This window comes from Lissotriton vulgaris, chromosome 11 (assembly GCF_964263255.1).
Source record: "Lissotriton vulgaris chromosome 11, aLisVul1.2, whole genome shotgun sequence".
Classification (NCBI taxonomy): domain Eukaryota; kingdom Metazoa; phylum Chordata; class Amphibia; order Caudata; family Salamandridae; genus Lissotriton; species Lissotriton vulgaris.
Window position 1 is genome coordinate 68,016,107 of NC_141699.1, and position 22,076 is coordinate 68,038,182.

Here is a 22,076-nt window from a genome sequence, read left to right on the forward strand (position 1 = left end):
CAATGTGGTGAATACATTTGAGAACAAAATAAATAGATCTACTCTGCCAATTTTAGAATCGTTTGAGAACTTGGGTACCCAGAAGTACAACTGAGTGGCCAAAGCACTATTATATTTGTCTTGGCCAATTCGTACTTTGTGATGAAACAAGACGGCTGAGCAAGGTGCACCGTCAACAAGTGGAGGGCACATACCAAGGGATAGAAGGATTTGAGCACATTATCAGGTGTCCTTTTAGGTACTAGTATACATTAATATATAAACTATTGAAGGTGTACTCAAACAAAAACTTATGCCAATCAATGATAAAAGACTGTCACAAGATACCCAGGTATAGGCACAAAGTATAGCCAGCCACATGGCCACAGTAATCACTGATACGCAAGGCAGGGTAGAAAAATGAAGGCATGAGAATTACGCAGACCACGGCCATGGAAAAACAAGTTGTGTGGATCCGTGATTAACATTTAAACCCAACCACAAAAACACAATGGTGGATTCTACTATTATGTTGAACTGTAAGGTTTTTAACTTTATGCATAGTCTGTATAAATCAAGTTGCTCAGACACCAAACAGCATAAATTACATTGAATGAATTACTGTTAGTGTGTAATGTTGCTGTGTGTGGATATCAGAGGTCTGATAGCAAGAAGAATAGTTCCAGCATTTAATATTACCCTATGTTGAAGGCAAACTCCATAGGTTAATGAGTTTTTTATGTTTGACTGACAAGTTCATGGCTTTTACTAAGTGGTTGCAAAGATTTTGCCTCTTTTGAAGAAAATAGGGGTTATTCTGTTTCTTTATGATTGTTGTCACTTTGTTGGACAGAAGATGGTGACGCACAATGAGGATTTTCTCAGTTATATTACATGATGTCAGCAGTTCTTCATGGAATATGCTGAGTCTGTTTGAGTGCTCAGGTAATCAGGGGGTTTCCTCTTGCCATCAGTTTTCTGAGAGAAGGGAAATTTCCCTAAAATATTAGTCTTTCCATTTACAGCTCCAATGGATACGAAGGAATTTTCCGCATGCGAATCTCCCTTTAAGGCCTCTTGTATGATTACTTTTCTAGAGCTCACACTTTGACTTAACACTCAGGGCGCCTGCAGGGCAGGATGTCAACAGCAACAAAGACCCCAAGGGGAGCCAAGGGGCAAAAACTATAATGACTACAACTTCATCAAACCACTCATTTAAGACATAGACGACAATCATCTCCACAGAAGGTACTCCACATCAAGCAAGGAACACCGCAGACCAAAAAGGGGTTGAGGGTGGTACAATGGCCATCAACATCAGGGGACCAGGAGACACAAAGGGCCCACATCACGTCACAGAAGTATCCAAAAGAAATGCACTTATGAAATAAACAAAAGACATGCCAAGCCTGGTCAAACTCCTCCTTTAACCACGACAGTCAGCAAAACCAAGGTAGGGACTGACCCTCATCAAGTTCCCCTGGATCACGGGGAACTCTACAACCCACATCCTGAGGGGAAACACGAGAGACACAGGATTCTGCTACTTGGTGTTGCAAGGACAGCTGCAAACAGCTAGACAGGGATAGTCCCAATGAATCATCTTATAATCTACACACCTTGGAGGAGCCCAAAAGCAGCGGGAGAGAACCACCGGAGTCTGAAAGAAAAGCCTTAGGATCCCCTCCCTCTATAAACCGCCAAGCGTGCTGGGCCTCAAGCCACACGACGCAGGCAGGGCGGAAAGCCCAAGAACACTGTCATAGCAGGCCAAAAGTTACCCCTTGCTCCAACCAAAATATCGCTCTCTGGAGACATGAAGGAACTTTAAATTGATGGAACATACTCAGACTTTTGAGGCAGATCCCCACCATAGCAGGGGTCCCATCAGCTGAAGTAAATAATGAATGAAAGTATACAATTTTTAGACCAGGGGACCTTAGTGGAAATTTACCTCGAACCAGGGTACCCACAACCTCTCACATTGACAGAAGGCGCTCTGACAGCAAAACACACGTCGTCATCTGCGCCATACTCTGTCCTCAGGAATGCGACAGGTGCCTCCCCCAAGAGGACCAACCCAGACAAAGGAGCAGACCTACACACCTGTCCACAGATTCAACTGGGAGACAAACCCACAAGGAATAAATGGTGGTGGCTAGCGGGCTTAATCACGCTCAATGACGACCAACAGCAGATTGAATGAATTCTCCCGGGACTGGACTGCATCAGACAGTCTCCAACCTAAGACTCTGTTCATGGATGAATGTACGACATTGTTTTGCATTCTGTCCATCAATTGTTCTTTTTGCATTTGTCACCTCGAGTGGGACGGGTATGCCCAGACGTGGGTCCCGTGCTCTCCATGCCACTGGAGTCAAGCTATCCTGGCTGCTGAGGGCTGAAAGTCAAAAACCGGTCCTAGGATGCTTGTTTCCAGTCCAGGGAGGACCTGGCCTGGCAGCTCCGGCTGGACTGTTCCCATTGGGCGCATGGTCAAGATTGAATAGCATATGGCTGTGTCCAAACTGGAATGGCATGGTGAGTAAAAAAACTATGGATTTAGGTCCAGATCTTTGTACTGAGGGTGAATGTACGACATTGTTCTCCATTCTGTACATCAATTGTTGTTTTTGCATTTGTCACCCCGAGTGGGACGGGTATGCCCAGACGTGGGTCCTGTGCTTTCCATGCCAATAGAGTCAAGCTGTCCTGGCTGATGAGGGCTGAAAGCCTGAAACCGGCCCTAGGATGCTTGTTTGCAGTCCACGGAGGACCTGGCCTGGCAGTTCGGGCTGGACTGTTCCCATTGGGCGCAGGATCAAGCCTGATTTGCATATGGCTGGGTCCAAACTGGAATGGCATGGTGAACAAAAAAACGATGGATTTTGGCCCAGATCTCTGTACTGGGGTGAATGTACAACATTGTTCTGCATTCTGTCCATCAATTGTTGTTTTTGCATGGAACATCCATTACCTGAAGGCCAAAATCAGTGACCTTGATACACTGAGTTATCTTCATATGTTCTGTATAAGAACACTACAGGAAACCGCGGCATCGGAACCAATATCAATCCTGGGATTCACTCAAGCCCTGATCCCAGCCACCAAAAATGCAAAATTTGGGCGATTGAAAGGGTCTTAGGGGTATACATATCAACTGTGCTTAGAATGAGAAGTAAGATTGAAACAACAGACTCCAGTAGTGCATCTAACTCTTATAATCAAGGGAAAGGAACAGGGTCTTATGTTGATAAACATAATTTCTTTGCCACCAACACGGAAAGATCGCATGGAGTTATTACAAGAACTAATAGATCACATCATCAACTTAGAAGGCCTCACACAGGCACCCCATTAATAGTGACAGGAGACTTTAACATGACGCTGCTCGGCCACACTATCAGAGCAAAATCATAGAGGCTAAGGAACGGGAGTGGAACATCCCTAAACAAACTCAACTCAGTACAGGGAAAAATGACAAATGGGCTTATCCCGGGTCCGGAAATTAGAGCATCTGGCCCTATGTGTTCTTAATGGCCACATCAATGGAGACATTCCTTCAGCCCTCTCGTTTCACTCTCAGTCCGGGAGCTTACTAATAGATTGCACCTTGGTGTCTCTTCCCCCTATTACACCTAGCTCTCTCATACAAAATGGGCTTAAGACCGGAAACCTACAACCTACCCCATGATCTGGACCTGGCCTATTTTCCTACGGAGAATAAGGGCTCAGCAGAAGTAGCCAGGACCACCTACTCAATCAATCGTAAAAGAATCAAATGGTCCTCCGACACAATTGAGAACCTGACACAGGAGGCGACTTGCTATCTGCATATTTCCCAAAAACTCCACAGCACAACCACAGAAAAATGGGTGGAATTCATAGCCACCTATACAAAACAGGTCTCCACAAAAGTAAAACCTGGGAATGTTCAGCCTGGACAAATCACTTTGACCAATCAAAACCTATACAAGACGGCTAAACTTAAACAACTAAAGTGGAAAGTTAACAAACCCCTGCGAGCAGTCCGATGCAACCCAGCAAATGTTACCCTGAAGGAAGCGAAGCAGAACTTTAGGCGTGTAATATGTGCAATGGAAAGGTAAAACATTAAGACCTTCTGGACAAATCTCACCTGGGGCCTCAAGCATAACAACTCGAGCTACTTCTTGCACACAGTAAATGCCTTGAAAAACCCTACCCATGGTAAACTCTGCTGTAACGTCTCAGAAACTGACTGGGCTGCCTTTCTTCCAGCCCACTTCAATCAGTTCCGATGCTGGGGTCAGATAAGTTTGGCATCTTCACAATCACATCCGTGGAGGTGTAGCAGCAGATAACTAAGTGGCGGCTCACTGGAGCTGCACGCCCAGATGGAATCCCTCAGGCAATATACAAAACCAACTTGGCAAAATGGGCAGAAGCGTTGGAACCATTCTTCAGTCATACCCTCGTAGAGGGTCCAATTCCACCCTCCTGGACAGGATCCATCATTTCCCCCATCTTCAAAGGAGTCAACAAACTCGAACCAGGTAACTACAGGCTGATAGCCTGGATCGACAACGAGCCCAAATACTATGCCAGGTTTCTACTCGCGCAACTTGGAGACTGGGCCGACTCAAACTCCATCATTCTCTACAACCAAACAGGGTTTACCAGAAAATCAGGCACCCCTACAAATATAATGGCTCTGTCTCTCATATTTGACTCCTCCAAAACTTCAAAGCTCACCCTCTCTCTGTTACATTGAATACCAGGCCGCCTTCAACCGAGTGGACTGGAAAAAGTTCTGGGAAAAATCGAAAAAGTGACAAATCCCACCTCATCTCCTGAAACCAATAGAAACCCCACACTCTAACACCTGGGTCGGTATCAAATTGGTCCGGAGGCAATATCTCATGGGCCATCCCGACAACAAGAGAGCTCAAACAAGGGTGTGTGCTGGCACTGAATCTATTTAATTTATTCCTTGCAGATCTCCCATCAGCACTGTCCTCCATCAACTCACACGCTCCCAAACTAGGGTCGACTCATTTGTCAAATCTTTGTACACAGACGACCTGATGCTACTAAGCAGAACACGAGCTGAGATGCTGCGCCTCATAAAAGCCACTGAGGCATACGCAGAGGTTGATGGGGTGAAAATAAATAGATTAAAAACCAAAAAAAAAACTTTGCCACATATGCCCTGAAGGGGAAGGTTAGTTGGCATCTCAGAGAGAACAGGATAGAAGAAACAAATAGTTACAGGTACTTGGACTCATACTCAACAGCAATAGTTTATTCAAGTCATATAAGGAGGAAATCAAAAGGAAAGGGATCGCTCTTGCTGCTGGTCTGTCGGCATTGTTCAAGAAGCTGAACGGGCTCTCATATAGCCTGATTCTTGAAATCGCCAAAGAAAAGATGGTGCCCACCTTGGCCTTAAGCAGCGAGGAGCTTTGAGGCAGTGTCACATCGGTCCTGGACAAAACAGAGGTCTGCATATATATAGGCAAATCTTCTAGCTCCCCCAAAGCACCTCTCCAGCCAAAATCAGGCTAGGATTCAGTCTAACAAAGCAGTTCTACACCTTTTGCCATCATTTAAAAAACTCAGAGGTTAACTCCATCAATTACCACGTATGTGAGTAGATCATAAAGAAGCCAAGCGCACTTGTCTGTAAACACCACAACAACACCATCGACCTGTTAGGCTTGGCGGAACTGTGGTCAACTGCTGTAAGACAAGACCAATTAAAAAAAGCAGCATTGAAATCATCCAAAATCTTAGCATCGCTTGAAGACAGGTCTGCTCTAGCAAAACGGTCACACGTCTGGGTCATTTTAAACCTCTATAAAATTCTGAGACATCAGCTGTACCTGGGAAAAGCACTAAATTCCATGACATAAAGCAAATGTTTGTCTTGTGGACCAGGAGGCTTTGCATCACTACGGCACAGCAAGCCCTGGTTGAGGACAGCAGGGGATATGACCTGCAGGCTATGTGGCTTGGCAGTTAGAAACCTGAGCCACACCATCTTCCTTTGTGAAACCACCCTAGACATTCAGCGTAAACTCCTGCACCCTCAATGGAACCAGCAAAGGGGAAGCCATTCTGACCTGCTGCAATTCATCAAACCAGGGTTCTATCGCCAGAACTGTCAAATACATACAAGGCTTCGAGAAGGCCCTCATAGTGGCAGCACAACAATACCTGGCCCAACACGTCGAACTGCCCCAACAACCAGCTCATTTCAGCCCTCCTTCTCATGGAAGCAGACAGCACTAGTAAAAACTCTATATTTTAGCTGCCTTGCCCTTTCTTGACCTTTTGGCTCCTACTTTAACCTGTCTCTTGACTATATTTAGGATTGTTTCTTATTGTAAAGAGTTTAAATAATTGAACAATAAAACCTATTATTATTATTATTACTTAACACGGATGATTTCATTACCTACTTACATTTTTCCTAGTCATGTAAATGTAAATGTAAATGTATTGGCATTTATATAGCGCACTACTTACCCGTAGGGTCCCAAGGCGCTTCGACCGCTGCGAAACCCTTCCTGGCTTCCCTGAGAGATGGTCCCTTAATGGGTATCTCCAGGGTGAGACCAGGCATCCCCGGCGGTCTGGTGGGGCCGTTAGTGAAGATGAGGCAAGCTAATGCCCAGAGTTGCCGAGTGTGATCGCTGATCAGAGTGGGCACCGAGGCGAGAGAATTATCGAGTCCGCTGACCCTGGTCCAGAAACCTGCCGCGCCGGGAATCGAACCCTGGTCCCGGGCCGTCCTCTGCTCTCGGGTCTGCCGCCTCTAACCAGTGAGCCACACTACTTCACTATCCCTTCAGTCATCCCTTCTAAATATGAGTAGCAGTTATACAGTCAGGGTCTGAAAAAAAGGCTCTAAGCTTCATCATTGCTTTGCCCAAGGAGCACAGATTAGAAAGCTACTTTTCATATGTGGATCTGGTGCAAAAATATTTTTGGCCAGATCTTAAACGATGGTTTCCATGTGGATTGCCCTCTCAATTTAAAAACATTGCAGTTTATGTAAAAAATACCTTCTTGTTGGTATTCATGGCCGTTGTGCATGAGATTGCTTTTTTGAGTAGCTCATATACCGGGCATCTGATACCAAGCTACCTCGTCACCTGTCATGCCTTTGCATTGAATTAATGCTTGAATGCTGACAAGGTGCATGCTTTGGTTGTGCAGTTTCTCGTCAGATTTTGGTGTGATGGGTTGGCTCTTGTACCTTTTTCCTTAAATTGTCCTCATGTAGGTGCCACCTTAAAGGTCTTTCTTTATGGGGTGTTAGAGGAGCACAGCAAGTTACTTACCTTTGGAAAAACTTTTTTTCTGATACATGCTTTGTGTGCTTGCAAATTACGCATCACTTCTCATCTTTTGATGACATGTGCTGCTCTTGGGTAACATTTTTATCTATATTTCCCCATTTTAGCTCTTAATTTTTTCTTTGCCTTTGTGGTGTTAGGAGATATATACAGCAGGAACTTGAACCTCTGGCGTGATTACGTTTGCTGATTACACATATACTTCCCTTTTAAAAATAATGAGCTTTTATATCGCGAACATTTTTCTTTGGTACTGAATAATTGGTGTTCTATACTATGAAAATTAGTGGTACTCATTTTATTAACATACAGGACAAGGACAATCAGACCTGCTTCCAGCTAAAATACAATGCGCATTGGTACGACTTTGAGCTAATGTCAGAAAACGAGGTCTTCAGTATAATTTCTAATCTAAAACCTTCCTCCCACACTACGGACCCCCTCCCATCCACAATTATAAAAGAACTCAACCACACCATTTCCCCTTTCTGGACAAAAATCATCAACGCCTCTTTCACCTCAGGCTGTGTCCCAGACTCCCTTCAACTAGGACAAATCACACCCATTCTCAAGAAACCTGGGGCCGACCCTAATGATCTTAACAACCTCAGACCTATCTCTAGCATCCCATTCCTTGCAAAAACATTGAAGAAATGTGTTCTCCACCAATTCAATAAACACATTGATGAGTTCAACGTCCTCGACGCTTTTCAGTCAGGATTCGGGAAAGGCTGTAGCACGGAAACAGCTATGCTCAATGTCTCCGACATTTACAAGGCCTTAGATGACGGTGATGCCTGCCTACTTATCCTTATTGACCTATCTGCGGCATTCAACACAGTAAATCCTCCAGCTCTTCTGGAGACCTTGTCGAAACGCTCCGGCATCAGTGGCACAGTACTAAAACAGTTCACCTCCTTCCTTTAACACCGCTCGCAACAAATTAAAATCTCTCTCTCAAAGCCAACAAAAGTCACACAGTCGATCCTCCCCTAGTCCCTCTTAAATGTTTTCATGGAGCCCCTCACTATCCTCTTGAAAAAAAACTGGAGTGAATTACCACCTTTACGCGGATGACACCCAAATCTATTTCAAAATCAAGTCTCCCAGCGACATCCAACACCTCAATGCCACTCTAACCGAGATCCAAACTTGGTTCAACGTTAACCATTAGCTCACCCCAGATAAAACGGAAGTAATTCTATTTTCTCCAAAAAGCAATCATCGTCCAATCCAAGAGTGGCTCAATAATCTGGTTGCCCTAAACTACCCCCTCGTCCTATCCGACTGAGTTAAGTCGCTAGGCATCACCCTTGACAAGAACATATCAATGGAGACCCACATCAAAAACTCTGCAAAAAGTGCTCTTTTCTCTCTAAAGCACCTCAAGGAATTGAAACCTTTTCTTCCTCATGATGACCTCAAGACAATAGTCCAATCCCTAGTTCTCTCTAAAATCGACTACTGGAACACCATCCTAACAGGGACTCCAAAAGCTCACCTAGCCCCTCTAAGGGCAGTGCTGAACATGTCCGCTCGACTCGTATCTGGAATTAAATGATTTGAACACAGCACTCCAGCTCTCAACTGCCTCAATTGGCTTCCCATGGAAAGGAAATCTATCTATAAACTGGCCTGCATCACACACAAAACCCATCACTCTCCTGCCCCCAACTACCTAAATAACAAACTGATAAGAGCAGGTCAATCCAGAACGCTGAGAAGCTCCAACTCACTCCTTCTTATTCCTCCAGAACTGAAAAAGAAAACCACACAATGCCGATCGTTCTCTGGCTACGCTCCCAGGATGTGGAACGCTTTCCCTGGAGTCCTCAGATGCAACCCATCCATCCCCTGTTTCAAAAGGGACCTGAAACTCCATCTCCTTAACAAATACTTTCCTGACCACCGTCAACTAACCTAGGCTTCAATGTCCGAGTTGACTCCTCTCTCTCTTGACATTCAAGGATAGTTGGTGACCGGACTATGTTAATCACCTTTTTCTTTTTATTGTTCTCTCCCCCTCCGATGCACAGTTTATTTATTTTTCATGCTGTATTTTTTTATCTCTGGTTTGCTTCCTTACTGCCGGCCTACTATGTAATGTAATTCCCTTCTGTTTTTTACAGTGTGTATGTAAAGTGCTCTGATACCTACGGGTTAAGTTAGCGCTATATAAAACTTTAAAAATAAAAATAAATAAAAATACAGTATAAAAGGGAGAACCTAGAGGAGAAAGATTGTATTAAAACTTGCAAAGATTCCCATGTATTCCTTGCAGATTATGTGTGGTTTTGGCATCGGCTGATGACCTTAAGAGCAATGTTACCAGGATTACACCTGTAGACCACACAAGGATCTCTGCAAGAGATACATTAATCTACTGAGTGTCCTTGATAGGATAAGAACCTGTGACCTGCAGGTTTACACACTGAGTAACCCACACATTGACCTTCTACGGTATTTTATGATGATTCGAATCTGTGTTCAACAGACAAAACCCAGATCTCAACAATAAGTATATTAACCACCTGATCAGTCTTTTAAAGCAAGCCTTCACTCTAGCACTCATCTGAAAATATTCTTTATAAAGTCAGATGAGTGTGGAAATTACTGTATGAGTAATCTGGTATCAGTATCATAAAAGGGTTACTCAATACAAGTTTTTCCAAATGTACTTGTGGGCAGAATAGCACCCCTAACCACCATTGCAGAAGATGAGAACCCCTCACTATGGTTACTTTGTAAAATATAGGGTCAGTATTATAACATTTCCGAGGGCTGTTTTTGGTTCCAAGTATGGCGCTGGTATTGACCATACTTTTCCTAATGATGCTTTTCCCCCCTTTTAGGCCGAATTGAATGAATTACGGAGCACAATCATTAACCTGCTTGACCCTCCTCCAGAAGTCTGTGCTCTAATCAACAAACTGGATTTTGCAATGTCCACCTACCTGCTGTCTGTTTACCGCTTGGAGTACATGAGGTACGTTTAGTAAATACCTGTGCATCTTGTGACCATACTTCAGGGAACGGGGAGGGGTAAAAAAGGTGTGTGTACTTGTGTGTCAGTCATCAGTAAAAATGTATTTAAAACATTTTTCACTTGAAAAAGTTCAGCTGGCTGCCGTTGCAGAAAAAAATTCCCATTTAGTACTGCCTATATGGTTTTCACGGCCTTAACAATAGCCCAGTAGATGTAAAGGATGTATCAGTGCCTTATGCCCCCAGTCAAAAGGAACTGAAACATCAGATGCTACACTGCCAAATTGGGAAGTACACCCGCCTTTCAGTACTTCTTAATCGGAGGCAGATCATTTTCTTTTCTGCCCTACAATCTCTTGTATCCCCTTCATTTTGAAATGCAGCCGGCCCCTCAAGAATCTGACTTTAAGTCCAAACTCAAAATTTGCCTTCCAGCTTATCAGTACTGAAACTAGTGCCATGAATCCTTATTTTCGGGTGTCAGTGCATTTTACAAAGTGCGCTTCAAAATAAATAAACATTCAGGGGCCTCACAGTTGGGGTTTGACAGAGTTACGTTCAGTTGATTATTCCATGTTCCGGTTTCTATTGCTTTTCTCCTGCATTTGCGTCATTGGTTGCCTCTAGATCTACCTTTCTCTTCTGTGATTGTTGTTGTAACAATTACCACTTGCCCCCAATCCCCCGGCTCTCTGCACTCCCAGATAGGTGAACTGAAGTAGTTCAGTTCAAAGAAACATAGTTGCAGGCCCGCAGTGGACTTCTGTACAATAGTATTTGCTGTTGTTAATAGCTGTCAGAAGACGCACAGTGATTAAACCCAGTTCTCCTTGTCCATCCCTTCTGCCCGTCCCCACCTGTCAGATGGGACAGTTACAAATAGCAGGACAGTCATTCATTAATTTTTTTGTTGTTGTTAGAGTTGTGCTCTGGGAATCAGCAATTATCAAAAGGGCACGGGATCCAGACTTGGCAACCCAAGGAAAAGGGAAGATGCACCGTGCCAGGTCATTTAACAAGATAGCCAAAAGATAAACTGAGAAAGTCCTCTAAAACAGACAAAAGGGTTAAAAAGGAAAAGTTAAAAAAATGGGAGGATATTTCTACATCAGTGGGAAAGAGCAATGTATGTTGGATTCCATGTTTAAGGTAGCTGAGGAAAAGGATATATCTATTGAACGCACATTGCATTTGAACTACTGCACTTATATAGGTTGATTTGTGTCTGTACCAATAATGAGCCTTTATTGGTCGCAAAACAAAGTACATTTTTCTTTGGTACTTAATAATTAGTGTTCTATACTATGAATATCAGTGGTACTCATTTTATTAACCTACAGTATAAAAGGGAGAACCTAGAAGAGCAAGATTGAATTAAACTTGCAAAGATTCCCATTTATTCCTTGCCGATTATGTGTGGTTTTAGCATTGGGTGATAACCCTGAGAGCAATTTTACCAGGATTGCACCTGTAGACTACACAAGGATCTCTGTAAGAGACACATTAATCTTCTGAGTGTCCTTGATAGGATAAGAACCTGTGACCTGCAGGTTTACACACTGAGCAGCACATACATTGACCTCCTACAGTATTTTATGATTATTTGAATCTGTGTTCAACAGACAAAACACAGATCTCAACAATAAGTATATTAACCACCTGATCAGTCTTAGAGCTATTAGACTCTGTAAATCTTGCTGGATACACATAGAACAGAGCAGCCTTAACCTCTAAGCGGTGTCCAAATATGATAAGTGTGATAATTCAGAAGGCCAGCTTTGTTATACAGCGATGACCGTAGAGTAAGTTATGTTATCTGGAGCAGGACAGTCATCTTCCAAGTAAATGTAACCATACACACTCCCATCAATTTAATACGCTCATGTACCTTCACTTTTTTTGCAGGTTTTGAGCATGCACACAGCCATGCTACATTGTGCTGGCCATGGTGTTGTCAAGGGTCAAAATTTTGAAGGTTCCCACTGGTCCACAATGTGCAAGGTTCGTGCCTGGGGTGTGCGAAGCATATACCGTTCTCACATGACCAGTTCTACTTTAGTCTACTGGTAACACAGAAGTTAATCCAGTCACTGTTACTGCCTTGTTGCTTCACTGACCCCCCAGGTGGCGATGAGTGTCTTCAGCTGCAAATCTCCATTTGGCATAGCATGTACCGAGGTTCTACTGGAGCCAGTTATGCCTCTTCCATTCTATTTGTTTTATAACTCTCACAGATACAAGACCCAACGCCACCAAATGTACTTGATTTGTTTTTCACCTTTGAGATTTTTAACTAATATGGGGTCTCATAATACCATATCTGCATGTTTTACGTTGTTCAAACTGTAGTCAACAAATGTCTGTTGTGGATCCCTACACCCTATATAAAACACAAAGGAGCAGACCAGGTCTTTGGGTGGTGTATAGCTATACAAGTGGCCGTGCAGCAGTGGAATAAGAGTGTAAGTAAATGTTGTTGAGTAACAAAAGGCTAGAGTTAATCCCATCAGCCCACCCTCCCTACACCCTATGTCTTTCGTGCTTGGAGAAAGACCTTGGTGTCTACATGCTTGACCTGCGCTCACTTGTGCAGCTTAAGGTCAGATCTTGCTTATTGTAGCATACAAGGGCTGTGGAGTAGAGTCCACATCCAAATTGAAATTGATCTTCAGAAGCCTCTTATTGGATAGAAAAAGATCTTGCATCATAAGCATGAAATGCAGGAACCTCCTCTTACTTCCATCATGAATATGGGTGAAAATATTGGCAATCCAACCGCAGTGACCACCTCGGGGTCTACTGGTATTGGGGGCTTATGGGCCGATTAACCCTTACCTCCCTGTTCACTCAGTCACTGAAGAGCCAGGTGTGATATTGCCAACATTGGAAAGATCTGAGAGTTCGGCTTCTTGGGTCTCAACACCTGTGGCATTGGGTTATCTACCAATATTAAAACAATTGTTCTGACTTCAGCCGTACCGCTTACTCCTTTCACCAACATTAAAGGAGACGGTAGCACCCACAGAAAACATTTGAACAGTCGCTGCCGCACATAAAAGGTCGCACTACCAGGATGGTGTTCATGGGTCCATGACCTCTTTGACTCCGATTCTAATACGATTCTAATACTCTAGGCTTTTTACAGACCCTCCTTATTAGTAGAGAGAGTGAGGCAGAAAACCTTCTCCAACCTGACTATTCATATGAGGGTGTCTTTCTGGAACAACTGTGTACTTTTAGAGTAGACTGTTGTAAGGAGATAGAATTCCCGATTACAGACAGACATTACTCTGAGGAATAGACTTGATGTGCTGTCAGAAAAGCTGAAAACACTTTGTAGCTTCCCTTACACTGCAAACAACCAATACCAAACCTGTACAAGTATTAGTGGCGATGCCGGGTAGTGATACCATTCTCCCTTTCAGTGAGACTTTAATGGATACTCCCCAAGCGTTCCTCTAAAAATCTTATTCCACCACTCCTGTTTTGAGGCAGATGGCTGGAAAACACAGGCCAATCCACCCCAATGCCAGAAACCCTACTTATCTAGGCCTCTTTTGCCAAGGCAAATCTGACAGCTAAAACTTCTGCACTACCTAACAGGGAATGTAAGAACCTTGAAGCTATAAAGGAAGCTCTTGGCCTCTGGCACTTTGGCGCTAACATCTTGGAGTGGCTGTTTCTGGGGTCCAACAGTCCATGAAGATGGACTAGATCTCATTGATGGTGAAACTTGATCCACAAAATCTAGGGTTGTGCATCGTGCTCTCATGAAAACCGTCAATTGTATTTCCTGGGGCTGGCAGGCCAATCATATGGATGGGACATTTGATTGCCAAAAACGTACTGGTGAGAGGGCTAAAAAACGATTTTAGAGTTTAATGCAGTGCAAAGTGGGCTGCTGCTTGGGCTCTGGGACTGGCCACTCTAGCAAGAAGAGTCCACCAACACTACCACAGGTTTTGCGGGCAAATTCACCAATACAATAGACCAAGAGGGCAAATACAACCGTGCTCAGGTGCACAGGGGATGGATGCCTGTGGAGGTCATCAACAAATACAGACCACCTTATCTTGTTACACCAGACTAACAACCTCTACACCACTTTAATTCTCTCTCTTTTTTTAAATTGCCTTAGCTGCACAAATGGTCACATCATGGGTGGGCTTTAACTGGAATGGAAATGTATTAACAGTAAGAGGTGGGCCCTTCAGATCATAAAATCTGGTTATTTACCTATCTTTTCACAAGAGACAGTGACACTTCTAGCCTTCTCTCACATGCCTGTCTCCCACAATAACATGTTTCTTGTAGTAAGGGACCAGAGAGCATGCCAATAGAAGAATCTTTAAATATATTTTTAAATTAATCTGGTTATTAGTTTTCAGAGCACAATTGAAAATATTTAGATGCTAATTAAATATAGCAATATTCGAATATAAATGTATGAAGCACTGAAGGAAGGTGCCTCTATTTGAATGATTGCACCCCACATTTTGCCTTATGTTGATATACTTTCACTGAATGTACCCTGGGAACCTGCCAACCAGTTACCCAGGGCCTATGTTCTTTCCATAAACTGTACTGATGCAGAACCCAATTGGCAACTCTTTGGCCACATATAAGTCCCTTGTAAAAGGTACCATAGGTACCAAGGGCAATGTTACCAGGGAAGGCCTCTAAGGGCTGCAGCACTTATTGTGCCACCCTTCGAGACCCTGTACCTTTCACACACACACACACTGCTAGTGCAGGCAGCGTATTTTGGTGCAGAACAAAGTGAAGCGTCGACATGGTACAACCCACTACTCTGGCATAGGTAAGCCACCCCTCTAGCTGAGTGCACTATACCAATGGTGAGAGTGCTGGTGCATGAGCCCTGTACTTCTACAGTGTTTATGTCAATTCTTAGGCATTGTAAGTGCAGTAATGCAATAAAGAGTATATGGTATTGGGAGTTTGTAATTACAAACTCCACAGCACCATAATGGCTTTACTGAAAACTGGGAAGTTTGCTACCAAACGTCTCAGCACATTATGCCATGATGCCAGTGTGGGATTCAAAGGAAAATGCACTGAAAGAGCATCTCAGAAATGCCCCTTTAAAAATGACCCAACTCAAGTGTCCAGACATGTTTCTGGCCCCCTGGGTCCAGTGCCTGCCGCTCTCGGGGTTCTGAAAAAAAGCACATCCTTTGACGAGGTGCCAAGCCTCCTCCCCTAGGATGAGCTGGGTCCAATGAAAGAGGAGCTTCAAAGACTTGCCGCCTTTGTGAGCTTCCCCAGCCATTTGCTGCTCCCAGCAACTGGTCCCCACCGGCTCTGACCCACACTTTGGGTGGAAGAATCAGTGGAAAAACCAAGTTAGGAGGAGAGGTGTACGCACCTTTGCCAACCCCACTCCTCCGGTGGGGGAGGCAAGGTGAAGCACAACTCTCAAGGAAGGGTCCCATTTGTTCGGACCTGTACCTACCTGTAACATCACAATTTTTTTACTTTAGGGGCAATACTGAACCTTCCCTCCTCAGACAAGAAGAAACCAGAAGAAGAAGGACTAAAGAGGCATACTGAAGAAGAGGAGGACACCAACTGACTTGGCCCCAGCCCTACCGGCCTGTCGCGACCTCAACCTGCTTCAGCGAAATCACGGTGTGTCTTGCAGCCAGCAGCCCCCAAGAACCCGGAGTACCTACCCTGCCTTCCTAAACCATACTTTGCCTCCTATGAGCACTGGATTTGCTCACCCACAGACTCTGGTTGCTGCCAAATCCGCAAGTATGCCCCACTCTGCACCCAACGCCCATGGCCTGAGTTTGAGTGTCCCAACACCACAAGGAGGTCTACCGGTCGATCCTGATCTGGCATTTGGTGATCCCTGACCTGCATCAAGTCTCCAACCAATGCCTGCACCCCTTTCTCGAGGATCCCCCTGGCTGCGACTGGAGCCGGTAAAAAGAAAACAGACGCCTAAAGAAACTCCTGCACCTGGCGTCCCACGGCCTTGGGTGGCCCAAGCCACTGTGTCCCGGCATCCCAACTTACCTCTCCAGCCAGTGGTCGCCTCCAGAAGATTTCTGTCCGCGAGTCTGCAGTGTTTGTTGCGACCGGAGAATACCCTTTGAAAAAAAAACAGGGCACACTGCACTCGTCTGCACCTGTGCTGCTGTGGGTGCACCTTGTGTCCTAAATCGTATCCCCCTTTGCCCTGAGCCTAACACCAGGAGCTTTGCATCCACAACCTTGTGGCCTGCTCGTGAGCAAACACCAACCGTAGGCCCCTATCCTCAATTGGATTACATTGGGCCTCAGCATTCTGCACCCGGCTGCCCTAGTGCCTCTGAGGGTGCTTTGAGACCCTGGGGGAACCCTGGTGCTAACCCCAGAAACCCAACTCTGACAACCAAGTACTTACCTGCAAACCGATAACTTCATTTCCTCCCATAGGATTGCATTGACTTATTTTCTGTGAAAAATCTGTGGAAGTGTGGTGTTAGTTTGTATGAAAACTTGAGAAAAACTGCAAATGTACAAAAACTCAATTACTTACCTTTCCTCTAGGAAATGTCCCAGTGTGATATCTACGCATACCACACTGAGTTTGAAAAGTAACTTAAAAAGAAATCACAAAAGTAACTGTCAAATAATTTTGAAAGTTGTCTTAACTGTAAACAAACCAATTGCATCCAACTGCATTCCAATTGTACTGAACTGCATTATACCTGCCAAAGTATTATTTCATTTAACTGCACCAGTCCTGGCATGGTTCTAGAAATAAAATAACTAAATAATATTTTTATACAAACAAAATTGGTCTGAGTTCAGTCTTTGAGTGTGTGACATCATTTCTTGCTTGAGTGTGTACAATAAATGCTTAACACTACCCTCTGAAAAAGCCCTACTGCTCGTCCACACTACTACAAATAGAGAGTAAGGTATTGTCTACTTTTACCTCTGCCTACTTTTGGGGGTTCCACTGGACTCTGGGCACACTTTACCTTACTTTGGTATAGTATATATAGAGCCAGCTTCCTGCAAGCACCACATAAGTGCACTACTTGTACAAGAGTTTACAACTTAACAGTGCATAACCACACACAGTTAAAGTACATTTAAAATAGTGATTTAATAATCCACCACTTTACCTTGTCTGAACTATAATTTCTCATTTTAACCTTCCTTTTTAGGTCGAGCCTGTCAATGCGCTTGCGCATTGAGCTTGCGAGAGATATTGGGGCTTAACCAGAGCTTAACCATTGGGCGAGATTTGATGCTGTGCCTGTGAAAAGCAAGCGCAATGCGCAAGCGCATTGACCTAAAAAGCGCGTGCACATCAAAGCCACCAGCCTCCCTCCCACAGGCATCACCCAGCGTGCGCTCTGCCTCAGGCATTTCTCCTCCCCTCATTTATTCACTACCGGACGGCCATACTTTCACTTTGACGGCCGCCAGGCCGTCTCTCGTGTTTCTCCTCCCCCCTCCCAGTGAACTTTTATTTTTTTTAAGTTATCTTTATTGTTTTCATGCTTTTACCCATGGCTACTTCCACTCATTTTCATTCCCCTTTTGCTTCACGTTATAAGCCCTCCCCCACCCTCCGAGTGCACACAGCCCCTGCAGCAGTCGTCTTTTGACCCGTCAATGCTTTTTAATTCAATATATCAATGTTGCCCTGGCCCTCTGCGCTTCCATTTTTTTCAGTTTCTTTATATTTGGGTTAGGTCCGTAATCTCCATTTACAGAGGATGCAGATTAACGCATGGGTTAACTCAGTTTAGAGTAGTTTGTTAACCTTTCTTTACTATAAGCGGCTAGTATACGCAGTTACTAGACACAACACGTCTTTTAAGCATTACGGATGCAACCGCTGTTCCATGCCGAAAGATACAGCCGCCTCGTGCATTAAGACGTCAGGCAACAGGCATCTCTAGCAAGGTAGGAAACGCCGCAATCATTTCAATATGGGTGATCAGTAATCTCCACCTACAGATGGCGAAGATTCAAGCATGGGTTAACTCAGTTTGGACGAGTTTGTTAGCCCGCCTTTACTTTCAGCGGCTAGTATACGCAGTACACGCGACACATCTTTTAAGCATTACAAATGTTTCTTCCTTTAACTTTGGTATTCAAAAATATCAAATATCATGAGTTACTTTTTCCTGCCTCATTTAGAGTATTGAACAAAGGAAATTTGAAAAGAATGAGCGAAAAATGATTTTGAAAGAGGAACGCAAACTCTGCACCAGAGGAAAATGCTTTCCGTGAAACACACACAGATAGGTATGTAAAGTGGGACGTTACTCTTTCCGAGCAAGAAAAAAAGCAACCTCATGACTCACTTTCAATTTTCGCCCAATGGATGGGTTTCAATAAAATTGCAGAAACTAAAACACGCGGGGCTCAGTTGCAGCTTTCTGTTGGGCTCATGTCAGCTTTGTTTAGACAGGAAGAAAGCAGAGAGGCAATTAATTGCGTCAGACATAACCATCAATTGCTCAGGGTCGCTGGAGTCCTGGCTAATAAACAACTTGGGGTCGTTAGAGTGCACCATGACGGGAAACACTGGTTTATGGGAGCTAAGTGTTTCTGGCAAGCTAATTCACTTCAAAAGGTATCCATAGTCCAGCCATTTTCGACTTGCAAGCTCCCCGGTGAGAGGATTTAATCAAACTGTCCTAGTGTTGGCTGGACACTAAATTCGCCAAAGCGTTAAACACATTAAGACGTGAGCAAAAGCAGTGTTTTGGGCAGATATAATGTAAATGTAAATGTATTGGCATTTATATAGCGCACTACTTACCCGTAGGGTCCCAAGGCGCTTCGACCGCTGCGAAACCCTTCCTGGCTTCCCTGAGAGATGGTCCCTTAATGGGTATCTCCAGGGTGAGACCAGGCATCCCCGGCGGTCTGGTGGGGCCGTTAGTGAAGATGAGGCAAGCTAATGCCCAGAGTTGCCGAGTGTGATCGCTGATCAGAGTGGGCACCGAGGTGAGAGAATTATCGAGTCCGCTGACCCTGGTCCAGAAACCTGCCGCGCCGGGAATCGAACCCTGGTCCCGGGCCGTCCTCTGCTCTCGGGTCTGCCGCCTCTAACCAGTGAGCCACACTACTTCACTATATTACGAGTTTTAAAGAAGTGCACAATACATTTTATTTAGATTTATTTTTTCTTTCCTTCCAATGGCTGTTGTCTGAAGTCGTTTGGTGTTTTTTCAAAGAGACAAGTCAGTGCTTTCGAAAATGGCAATAACTTACTTGAGCCCTTTTGTAATCCAGTGTTCTTGTTTTGGACTTTAATGTCTTCAGTGTACCTCCAAAAATATAATCTGGTGTGACTTTTTGGGTAGTTATAATGATTGCCATTATTTGGATAATTGCAGTTCGACACTGGATTTTATTTTTTTTCATCACAAGTTAGTGTTTGCTTATGCTTGGTGTGTTTCAGAGTTTTAATAGTCTGCTGTCGAGTTTGGTGTGGGTAGGATGTACAAAGGTCATGTTCTGCTTCTGTAAGCCGTTTTTATAACTTCACAGCATGTTAATCAATTTGTTAGCATTTTAAAGCAGCTGTCTACCCGTGCATTGTAAACGGATGTTCTTGTAATTGTTTTAACATGTACCCCAAGGACTTAAAGAAGAAATACATGTAAAACTAAAATGTATTACAATTATTTTTGTGGGGTGTAGCTACTGTATTAGAACGCTACACCATGTTTGGTTCGAGGTTTTTGACCCAACTAATGGATATAATTTAAGCGCCTATTTAAACCTGTCCTTGCTATTCCCAAGTTCATGGATGTTTAAAGGAGGCACCGTTCTTGTTCTGAAATGGCTTGTATCCAAAAAAAGCAACATTACAGGTAGTTAAAGGTGTAACCTCGACCTGTCCCCGTTTTCCACCTTCGGTTCTAACTTAATAATTGTTTGTACCATGTCCACCTCCTGCTTGTTCTGTGTGTTCCATCTCTCTATTTCTGTCTCACTCTCTCCTGCCCCTTCACTGTCTTGGCCTCTCCACTCTTCCTCTATTTCTGTCCCACTCTCTCCTGCCTCTTCACTGTCTTGGCCTCTCCACTCTTCCTCTATTTCTGTCTCACTCTCTCCTGCCCCTTCACTGTCTTGGCCTCTCCACTCTTCCTCTGTTTCCGTTTCACTCTCTCCTGCCCCTTTACTGTCTTGGCCTCTCCACTCTTCCTCAGTTTCCGTTTCACTCTCTCCTGCCCCTTCACTGTCTTTCCCTCTCCACTCTTCCTTTATTTCTGTCTCACTCTCTCCTGCCCCTTCACTGTCTTGGCCTCTCCACTCTTCCTCAGTTTCCGTTTCACTCTCTCCTGCCCCTTCACTGTCCTGGCCTCTCCACTCTTCCTCTATTTCTGTCTCACTCTCTCCTGCCCCTTCACTGTCTTGGCCTCTCCCCTCTTCCTCTATTTCAGTCTCACTCTCTCTTGCCCCTTCACTGTCTTGGCCTCGCCACTCTTCCTCAGTTTCCGCCTCACTCTCTCCTGCCCCTTCACTGTCTTGGCCTCGCCACTCTTCCTCTATTTCTGTCTCACTCTCTCCTGCCCCTTCACTGTCTTGGCCTCTCCACTCTTCCTCAGTTTCCGTCTCACTCTCTCCTGCCCCTTCACTGTCTTGGCCTCTCCACTCTTCCTCAGTTTCCGTCTCACTCTCTCCTACCCTTTCACTGTCTTGGCCTCTCCACTCTTCCAATATTTCTGTCTCACTCTCTCCTGCCCCTTCACTGTCTTGGCTTCTCAACTCTTCCTAAGTTTCCGTTTCACTCTCTCCTGCCCTTTCACTGTCTTGGCCTCTCCACTCTTCCACTATTTCTGTCTCACTCTCTCGTGCCCCTTCTCTGTCTTGGCCTCTCCACTCTTCCTCAGTTTCCGTCTCACTCTCTCCTGCCCCTTCACTGTCTTGGCCTCTCCACTCTTCCTCTATTTCTGTCTCACTCTCTCTTCGTCCACTTCACTGTCTTGGCCTCTCCACTCTTCCTCTATTTCCGTCTCTCTCTCTCCTGCCCCTTCACTGTCTTGCTTCTGTTTATTGTATTTGCACAAATCTAATATCTTGGTCTATTCCTTTTCAATAATCAGGCATTGTTGTTTATTAGGTGTTTGTTTTTGATTGGTTTATTTATAGGCACTTTCTATCTATCTATCTATCGCCCTCACTCTATCTATCGCCCTCACTCTATTTATCTATCGCCCTCACTCGATCTATCGCCCTCACTCTATCTATCGCCCTCACTCAGCACCACCACTCAGCGCCACCACAGAATAAATCTGTGCAACCATTCAATAACAACTGGTTCAAATATGTTCTCTCAATGTCTCAAACTTTATTACAAATGTCACAAAAAGATGTTAATATTTAACTTCTGTTCTTGGATTGTTGTCACAATAAAATACACTTAACACAATCTTCACTAAAGTTATTTACAAAAGTTTAAGCTATTGCCATTATAAATTACAATAACTTTTATATAAGTATTAATTATTTAAAACAATTAAAAGCCATTGTTATTTGTAATAGTAATATATCTAAGTCACGTAAATACAACACATATTGCATTACATATGCTATAGGTGTCACATTTGCGAAAGTTATAACTATTGGCATTGTAAATGACAAAGCTATTAATTTAGCTATTTTCAAAACCAACACAGAAATAAAAAAATTGTCATTTACAATACCAATAGCTCAAACTTTCCTAATGCGAGACCTATTGCATTGCAAATGCTTGTTTAAGGATATTGTTCTAATACA

The 22,076-nt window shown here is 44.1% G+C and overlaps 1 protein-coding gene across 2 annotated transcripts in view; it reads left to right on the forward strand.

Moving 5' to 3' along the window:
• The window catches only part of PI4KA (phosphatidylinositol 4-kinase alpha), a 614,454-nt gene that overhangs the window by 360,605 nt on the left and 231,773 nt on the right, over positions 1-22,076 (forward strand). For both annotated transcript variants that reach the window (XM_086942716.1, XM_086942717.1), the window contains exon 22: positions 10,178-10,311. In XM_086942716.1, the coding sequence (XP_086798842.1) occupies positions 10,178-10,311 (134 nt within the window). The remainder of the gene's footprint in view (positions 1-10,177; positions 10,312-22,076) is intronic.